Source organism: Silurus meridionalis, chromosome 12 (assembly GCF_014805685.1).
Source record: "Silurus meridionalis isolate SWU-2019-XX chromosome 12, ASM1480568v1, whole genome shotgun sequence".
Lineage (NCBI taxonomy): Eukaryota > Metazoa > Chordata > Actinopteri > Siluriformes > Siluridae > Silurus > Silurus meridionalis.
In genome coordinates this window covers 4,996,130-5,006,361 of record NC_060895.1, presented here as the reverse complement: position 1 = coordinate 5,006,361, position 10,232 = coordinate 4,996,130, and the positions used below count along the sequence as shown (strand labels likewise).

Below are 10,232 nucleotides of genomic sequence, written 5' to 3'. Positions count from 1 at the left end.
GGGGCGGAGTCAGCAGAGGGCGTGTCTACAAAGTCTTAAGTCTTCACTGTTCAGCTGAACTCGACAAGAAACCGAAACGGTTCAACTTGCAAAGCGAGATTAACCAGGCGCGCGCTCTTACCTGCACCGTTTCCTGTATTAGGAAGCCATCTTGTTTGGACAAGTTTATGCGGCATTTTTTGTTTTGTTTTCTTTTTTGTTGTTTTTCTTTTTCCTATTGTGAGTCTCCTGCCGAAGTTTGGACTTCTTCCCGAAGCAGCTTTAGAAGAGCGGGGCAGGAAGAGGTAGGGGGAGCCGCGGGGCGAGGAGGAGGAGGAGGAGGCAGACTTTCTGTAGAATAGCTCCCTTTAATTAACTGTTTTTCTTGTCTCCCTGTTTTATGAAATGAAAAGCATTTATATATATATATATTTTTCTGCTCCACAAACAGGATTGCAACAGTGAGGGAACTGTGCTTGGCCTGTCCTGCTGTCCTGTCCGGGTTCTCCCTCACACCCCTTAGACTTGTTCCACTACTTGACTGGCTTTAACATTTCAGGATGGCGAACAGCAGCCCTGCAATACCCTCATCACCCCAGCCTCGGATATTCTTCCCTCCAGGTGGTTCTTCATCCCCTGGGTGTGTGGACACACAGCATGCCACACAGGTCCCCTTGCCTGCCGTCTACACGCCTGTCTGCCCTGCTGCTGTGGACACAGGGCTTTCCCAAGGACCCAGTGGCACCAATATGTCCGTCCTGCCTCCTCCTCCAGCTGGAGTGTCTTTTATTATACAGATAGGACTAACAAGAGAGTCAGTTCTTCTGCCCCAAACAGCGGATCTTACATATGTCAAACAGATCGCCTGCTCCATTGTGGACCAAAAGGTGAGTTCCAAATATTTGGTTTCAAGTGGGTTTTTTTTGTTATTCCATAAAACTTTTAAATTGTTATTTATTTATTATTATTTGTTTAATTATATTCACCAAGTTGTCACATCACTTCCTTGAAAGAATGGCTTATTATATAATCCCAATTTGTATTTTACAGTTTTATTTAAAATAATTATTCAAAAAGGATAACAAAAAATTCCCAATGCAAGTTTTTCCACTCTGTTTCTTGTGACCTCATAACTTAAACAGAATTTCTTTTTAGAAAAGAAATTTAAGTTTAATATTTTGGTGACTAATGCAATTTATCCATATGGGCTGCAAAACATATACCACACTTTACAAAATAACAGGTTGTTATTATAGGCCATATGTCAAATAACAAAATTAAAGGTAGAACTTTCACTGATTATTACACGATAATGACTATAATAAATATAATGACTAAAAAAATACTCATTAAGATCACAGAGGGTAGAAGCTTCAGTTACAAAGGCATTGTAATACACACACACACACACACACATATGCTTGTTTTAAGATGATTTTTGTGCTTGGTATAGAAAAAAAGAAACTCTACCATACTAAACAAATATTTTGTGATTAACAGTTATTTTTTTGGTGGAGTTTATTTATTTTTTTATATCTGAGTTGAAGGTTTTGCCTCTCCCATATGTATTTTTTTTATATTTTTGATAAAAATTGTAAAACAGAAATTTCTTTAATTCAATTTATTAAATATAATTTTGTGGTTTTCCTACTTGCTATGTGAGATTTAACATCATTGCTCACTTGAAGCCTCACGCATCACTTTTTAACGTTACCACTTCTTCTTTCTTCTTCTTTCTTTCGGCTGCTCCCGGTAGGGGTCGCCACAGCGGATCATCCGTCTCCAAAAAACATTACCACTCATTGTCTAAATCTATCACTTTAAACTAAATCATAGAGAACCTTAGCAGTATATGAGCATTTATTTTTTTTAATTTGCATTAAATGTGTATGTATTGCAATTTTGTATATTAACTGAACTAAACATTAACTGATTTTTTTTTACTAATTCGCAAGAGTATCTGCAAGAATGAAAGTTTATAGGACTGTGGTGAGACCTGAGATGTTGTATGGTTTAAAGACAGTGGCATTGAGTAAAAGACAGGAGGTGGAGCTGCAGGTAGCAGAGATGAAGATGTTAAGGTTTTGTTGGGAGTGATGACGATGGACAGGATTAGAAATGAGTTTATTAGAGGGACAGCGCATGTAGGACGTTTTGGAGACAAGGTGAGGGAAGCAAGATTGAGATGGTTTGGACATGTGCAGAGGAGGGACATGGGGTATATCAGTAGAAGAATGCTGAGGATGGAGCCACCAGGAAGGAGGAAAAAAGGAAGACCAAGGAGGAGGTTTATGGATGTGGTGAGGGAAGACATGCAGGTAGTTGGGTTGAAAGAGGCAGATGTAGAGGACAGGGAGGGGGGTATGGTGACGGATGATCTGCTGTGGTGAACCCTAATAGGAGAAGCCCAAAGAAGAAGAAGAAGAAGACTACTGAAATTCAATAACGTCACTTTACAAGCATCATTTTACTGTAATTAGCACTTGCATTTGGTGTTGTGTTAAGATTTTTGTATTGCAACCCTCTAAGTATGTTTGGAAAGTTTCTGCTTCAAGTACAGGCCTATATGGCAGCATGTGGTCTATGGCATTATTTATTTTGTTAAGCTGGATATTTAATCCAAAACCTGACTTGGGCAAACAAAGAGCTTTAAACAAGATGATTAAAGAAATGAAACAATCGGCACACATGTTCAAACTTAACTTATAGTGCAAACAATAATTATATTAGTTATTTTACATAAATATTTCTGCACAATGATGCAAAATTTCTGCACATTCTCTCTCTCTCTCTTTCTCTCTCTCTTTCTCGTGTGTGTGTGTGTGTGTGTGTATATATATATATATATATATATATATATATATATATATATATATGAACATGACAATACATGTTAATAACACGTTAACAGAAATTAATTTTAAGGCCACTAATTTTATTAACCTGTGATTAATTTTAGTTTACTAATTATTTCTTTCAAAAGAATGCCCTGCCCATGCACACTGTATAAAATTTGATATGTGATTACATTTGACAAGAACTTGCACAAACCACAGCCCGATATAGCTCATGTTCTCAATGTTAAAGAGAGACATATATTTGACATCCAATTTGCTAAACACAATAAAAAAAAAAACAGAAATCACATTGCAAACACAACACAAGAAAAAAAACATTTGCAAAAATATACATGATAAAATGTGTGTTCCCATGGCTGCGTAATAGCTGTGTATTATTCAGTACATCAGCATTTTTGTTTATATCTTTTATTCTGTTAACTTTTGTTTCTTTTTAATTCCTTCCGTTTATATCTCTGTATTGCATTGGCTTGTATGAGATCCTCAAAAATACATAAATACATGTTACTAAAGCATGTAAGTACCACAAATTCTGAAGGCCACAAATCTTGGCAATGATCTTGCTACTCTGATTTCTTGGAACAGTGCACCTCTGTGTCTAAGTATTAGGTAAGAATGGTCCATCACTTGTTTGCTTTCGTTCGGATCAATTTTGCATGGAAATACAGCGTTTAATGCTACATTTGTCATTCTGAATATTTCACTATTCATAGAAATATAAGTTCATTCGTGCCTATCAACAGGAAGTGAAACAGCACTTGAAAAAGGAACTCGCCTTGTTATGAAGAAACACCCTTTGCCCCTGCTGAACTCATGATAATGTTAATGGATCACTATCACAATTTGAACTCAGAATCCCTATGTGAACGTGAACTCCCACAAATCAGGAGGCTGTTCAGGAGAGGAGACTTTGTCCACTTGATTCAGTCTTGCCATTCTGCTTTGACCTTTCCCATCAACACCACATTTTTATTCACAGAACTGTCACTCAATGGACATGTTATTTTATATCTAGAAATTGATATGCCTGAAAATCTCAGATCATCAATTGCTGAATTATTCAAACCAACCTTTTTTTAACAGACATGCCCAGGTCCTCAATCTTATGCTTTCTTAATTTTGATGTTTGGTGTGTACATTAATTTATGCTCTTATAACCTGAATCTGAATGATACATGCATGCAATGAGCTGCTCCCTAATGATAAGCTGATCAGATAAATGCACAAATGCACTTCTATGCATGTGTATATAAGGTTCATGTGTCACTAATGAATTAAAATGTGCTTCCTTTCTTTCTTTCTTTTTATGCTTCCACCACCAGGTGGTGGAGAAATGATATTTTCTGGTTGTCCACATGTCTGACCAGCTACGTTAGATTCTTGCACTAAATTAAACTGAATTGATTTTGGAAATTTTTCTTCAATAATGTCCTCAATTTATGCAATATTGGGAAATGATCTTAAAAATCGTACAAATTGAATACAAAAAGAACTAGACTTGCTGGCAGTGGCGGCATCATCATGCCTCCTTTTGTGTATAATGAGGCAGTACAATGATGATTGTGTGGAATTACAGTAGCATGTCTACAGTGTGCAGTGCAGATTGCAATGCGAGCTTCAGATAGTTACTTGACAAAAGCCTGTTAAAAAAGTGATCTTTTAGTGCACATTCTTTTCCTTCCTCCACAACGTCTTAAGTTACCAGTCACAAAGATTTTGAAGGAATGCTTTGTTTTTAAAAGTCATTCCATTGTAGCATACACAGTTAGAAGGTTCATTGATCCATCAGCTCTTCCTAACTATGTCTGAGTTATTTTGGGTTTTGATGTCATAAATTTTAACATGATTTTAACTATTGTATGTTCCGCAGATAACCAAACTAAAATCACTATAAATGTCGTTACGAATGTATCGTTAGACCCGCATGTTTGATTTGGCTGATGTTTTACGCTGGATGCCCTTCCTAATATAGACCCTTATATATATATATATATATATATATATATATATATATATATATATATATATATATATATATATATATATATATATATATATATATATATATATATATATATATATATACAGTGCCCTCCACAATTATTGGCACCCCTGTTTAAGATGTGGTCGTGGACTTCTAAAAATACTCCTTTTTTTTAAAACAACATAGAACCCAAATGCAAAAAAAGAGAAAAATCCAACCTTTCATTTAAGTACATAACTTTGGTGGTAAAAAAAATCATACATTTAGAAAAAAAAAACTTGAAATCATGTGTCCCACAATTATTGGCACCCCTAACAATTCCTCTGAAAAATTTAATTGTTTTTTTTTTTATATATTTTCTGTAGTTGCTAAGGTTGGTCAGGGTATCTAGGGACTTTTAATTAGTAATTCATGATTTCCTGTTTCCTGGGGTATAAATATGACGTGACACAGAGGCCTAATTCTCTTACCCATTTGTCAACATGGCAAAGACAAGAGAACACACCATTCAAGTAAGGCAGATGTGTGTCGACCTTCATAAGTCAGGCAATGGCTACAAGAAAATAGCCACTCGCCTTAACTTGCCGGTATCTACAGTCAGAGGAATCATTAAGAAGTTTAAAACAACTGGAACAGTGACAAACAAGGCTGGAAGAGGTCCCAAGTTTATCTTGCCACAACGCACAGTGAGGAGGATGGTAAGAGAAGTAAAAAAATTTCCCAAGCTCACCGTCACAGAATTGCATCAAAGAGTGGCATCTTGGGGTCACAGAGTCTCCAAAACAACCATCAGACGCTCTCTACATGCCAACAAGCTGTTTGGGAGGCATGCAAGGAAAAAGCCTTTTCTCACTAACACTCACAAACGTAAACGCCTGGAGTTTGCTAAGCGGTACTGGGACTTCAACTGGGATCGTGTGCTTTGGTCAGATGAGACTAAGATTGAGCTTTTTGGCAACAAACACTCTAAGTGGGTCTGGCGTAAAACAAAAGATGAGTATGCCGAAAAGCACCTCATGCCCACCGTGAAGTATGGTGGAGGATCTGTGATGCTGTGGGCCTGTTTCTCTTCCAAAGGCCCTGGGAACCTTGTTAGGGTGCATGGCATTATGAACGCTTTGAAGTACCAGGATATTTTAAATAAAAACCTGATGGCCTCTGCCAGAAAGCTGAAGATGGGTCGTCATTGGGTCTTTCAGCAGGATAATGATCCAAAATATGTGGCAAAATCTACACAAAAGTGGTTCAGCAGTCACAAACTCAAGGTCCTCCCATGGCCATCTCAGTCCCCAGACCTCAACCCAATCGAAAACCTGTGGGGCGAGCTAAAGAGAAGAGTGCATAAGAGAGGACCCAGGACACTGGATGATCTAGAAAGATTGTGCAAAGAAGAATGGTCAAAAATCCCTCTCTCTGTGTTCTCCAATCTTGTGAAATGTTATAGGAGGAGATTAAGTGCTGTCTTGTTGGCAAAATGAGGTTGTACAAAGTATTAACATCAGGGGTGCCAATAATTGTAGCACACATGATTTCAAGGTTTTTTTTTTCCTAAATGTGTGATTTTTTTACCACCAAAGTAATGTACTTAAATAAAAGGTTGGAATTTTCTCTTTTTTTGCATTTGGGTTCTATGTTGTTTAAGAAAAAAAGGAGAATTTTTTTAAGTCCACGACCACATCTTAAACAGGGGTGCCAATAATTGTGGAGGGCACTGTATATATATATATATATATATATATATATATATATATATATATATATATATATATATATTAGGGCTCTTAAACGATTAAAATATTTAATCACGATTAATTGCAACATAATCACACATTTTTACAAATCCAAAATCCAAAAAGTGTTTGCCCCTAAACCTAATAACTGTTTGGGCTACCCTTGGCAGCAACAACTGCAATTAAGCATTTGCGATATCTTGCACTGAGTCTTTTACAGCGCGGTGGAGGAATTTTGGCAGAATAGTTGTAATTCAGCCACATTGGAGAGTTTTCGAGCATGGACCGCCTTTTTAAGGTCATGCCACAGCATCTCAGCAGGATTCAGGTCAGGACCTTGACTAGGCCACTCCAAAGTCTTCATTTTGTTTTTCTTTAGCCATTCAGAGGTGGATTCGCTGGTGTGTTTTGGATCATTGTCCTGCTGCAGAACCCAAGTTCACTTCAGCTTGAGGTCACGAACAAATGGCCGGATATTCTCCTTCAGGATTTTTTGGTAAACAGCAGAATTCATGGTTCCATTTATCACAGCAAGTCTTCCAGGTCCTGAAGCAGCAAAACAGCCCCAGATCACACTACCACCACTAAATTTTACTGTTGGTATGTTCCTTTTCTGAAATGCAGTGTTACTTTTACGCCAGACGTAATAGGACACACACCTTCCAAAACCTCCACTCCTGGGAAGGTTCTCCACTTTTCTATGTTTTTGCCATTTGTGAATAATGGCTCTCACTGAGGTTCGCTAGAGTCCCAAAGCTTTAGAAATGGCTTTATAACCTTTTCCAGACTAACAGATCCCAATTACTTTCTTTTTTAATTGTTTCTGAATTTCTTTAGATCTCGTCATAATGTCTAGCTTTTGAGGATCTTTTGGTCTTTCTCATGCAGGTCCTATTCAAGAGATTTCTTGATTGCTAACAGGTGTGGCAGTAATCAGGCCTGGGTGTGGCTAAAGAAATTTAACTCGGGTGTGATAAACCACAGTTTTAACAGTGGGGAAACACCTTTTCACACAGGGACATGTAGTTTTGGATTCTGTTTTCCCTCAATAATAAAAACCTTCATTAAATACAGCATGCTGTGTTCACTTGTGTTATCTTTGACTTTGGAGTGGCCTAGTCAAAGTCCTGACCAGAATCCTATTGAGATGCTGTGACATGACTTTAAAAAGGCGGTTCATGCTCGAAAACCCTCGAATGTGGCTGAATTACAACAATTCTGCATAGATGAGTGGACCAAAATCCCTCCACAGTTCTGTAACAGACTTGCAAAACGCTTGATTGCAGTTGTTGCTGCTAAGGGTACCCCAACCACTTATTAGGTTTAGGGGGCAAACACTTTTCCACAAAGGGCCATGTATTTCTATTTTTTTTCCCTCAATAATAATAACCTTCATTTAAAAACTGCATGTTGTGTTCGCTTGTGTTATCTTTTACTAATATTTAAATTAGTTTGATGACCTAAACATTAAACATGCAAAAAAATAAGAGGAAGGGGCAAACAAGGAAGGAGGCAAACACTTTTTCACACCACTGTATATATTATATTGTATTTTCAAACCTGACAAAGTCATTAACTAGGCAAAGATTCCAGAGAAGTGAAATAATTGGTTGAACTTTTACTATACCTGTTTTCATGTTTATGAGTGACATATTAGTCCCTGTCAAACCAGTAGAGTTCCAGTAATTAGGGACAAAGCATGAATAAGGAACAAGTCAGGTGACAAAAAATACTCTTGTTTATCACATTATAGATTTAGTTACCTCTCTGTTATAATAAACTCCACTCTTTGGGAAAGCCAGGATTTTGCTGTATGGCTGGGGGGTTATATTCATTAAGCATTAGGATTATTTGTGTAGTCAGCTGTTTTAGCAAGGCATGAGATTTAGTTAAATACAACCCTAGAAAACAGTATCTTTATAGACCATGCTATGTGCACAGAAGCATTGTTGGGAATACAGTGCTTAGTTCCAGTTAAAAGAAACTGTAAAGCTACAGCATAGAAAGACATTCCATACAAATGCTTTCTTCCTATTTCCAATATTCAATCTTTCCAAATTCCAGTTTTCTAAACTGTTGTGTAATGTTTATAATTGAGGCCTACAGTTCAATCTTGGTTTCTTCTGACTGTCAACATTTGGAGACAGTCAGGTGCCTGTTGGCAAACTCCTAATGGGTTTTGCAATTAGAGACTTCCGTCATGCCATTCTGCCATAAAGCCCACATTGGTAGTGGGCTGACATAATGCTTCCGGAATTTTGTCCCATCTTCACACGTGATGTTTGGAGCTCAGTCAGAGTGACCATAAGGTTCTTGATCATTTCGCACACTAAAGCCCTTCTCACCAAATTGCTCAGTTTTGCCTGGGTGACCAGCTCTTGGAAGAATCCTGGTTGTGCCACACTATTTCCATTTGAGAATTATAGAGGCCACTGTGCTCTTGGGAATCTTCAGTGCAGCAGATTTCTTTTAGACTGTTTCAGATCTGTGACAGAATCCTGTCTCTGAGCTCTGCAGGCAGTTCCTTTGACTTTGAGTTCCTTTGACATTTTGGCTTGGTAATTTCTTTGATATGCATTGTCAGCTGTGAAGCCCTTAATGTCCAGTTAATAAACTTTTACAAGGTAAATCTCCAGTCAATGTATCTTATCTCACATTCAAAATCAAGGTCTGAATACTTATGTACGTGATATTTCAGGTTCTAAAATAAAATTAAAAACCTTGACATTTCTAGAATTCTATTTTCACATTGTTGGTATGGGCTACTGAGTGTAGATTAATGAGAAAAAAAATCAATCTGAATGATTGTAGTATCAGGCTGCAGCAGATGAAAAAAATGAAGGGGGTCTGAATAGTTTTCAGAATGCACTCTATACCCACAACAAAGAGCCTGCACAGTTGTAACACATTGTTTGTTCTTAAATCTACACATGCAACTGTGCCTATGTGCAAATTAAAGTGCATTAATTTAAAGTGTCTGTTTGGAAAAAGAATTATCAGACAATAGTAGATCAAAGTAAACATCATATTCTTGTTCAAATGGTTTTATTAGCATTCTTAAATTATAATGATAAGAGCAGTAATTGTTAAAAATAAATTAATACTATAAATTGGAATATCAGAGATACTGATGTTAGAGAGTGCAAATGTTTTCTCTTATTCGCAAGTAAAGTCTCTTATTGTCTTAATGGCTAGTGGTTCTATAGAATTACAATCATGAATTGAAATGGAGAAATTAAATAAATATAAATGCATATGTTGATCTGGCAGACTATTTTGACATGTAAAATCGGGCACATGCAACATAAATATTAGCTAACATTTTCCAATTATTTTGGTTTCTTCAGGTATTCATGATACTGGATATGATGTTAATGTCAAAGCATTTTGGCCAGGATTTTTTTGCCAAGAACTATATTCACTATTAATCTAAATACATATGGTACAGTTAGAGGTTGGTTATGAAGTGCTAAACATGGAAATGCGTAAGGTGGAGGTGCTAGAGTTCTGTTAATATTGGGTCAGTGATAGATTATTGAGTGGAAAGTCATGAGTATAAACTGCAACTCCCTTAAACAAGGCTCTTGAGCCTCAAATGCTCTGTTGATACATGTAATATGCTCTGCATAAGGGTGTCTGTAAAATGCAATTATATATATTTAAACATTTCCACCCTGTAAT

The 10,232-nt window shown here is 36.9% G+C and overlaps 1 protein-coding gene across 1 annotated transcript in view; it reads left to right on the top strand.

Moving 5' to 3' along the window:
• Positions 1-10,232, top strand: part of prkd2 (protein kinase D2) — a 42,745-nt gene continuing 32,513 nt past the window's right edge. The window contains exons 1-2 of the mRNA XM_046862977.1: positions 1-284; positions 431-866. Of these exons, the coding sequence (XP_046718933.1) occupies positions 540-866 (327 nt within the window). The 5' untranslated portion in view covers positions 1-284; positions 431-539. The remainder of the gene's footprint in view (positions 285-430; positions 867-10,232) is intronic.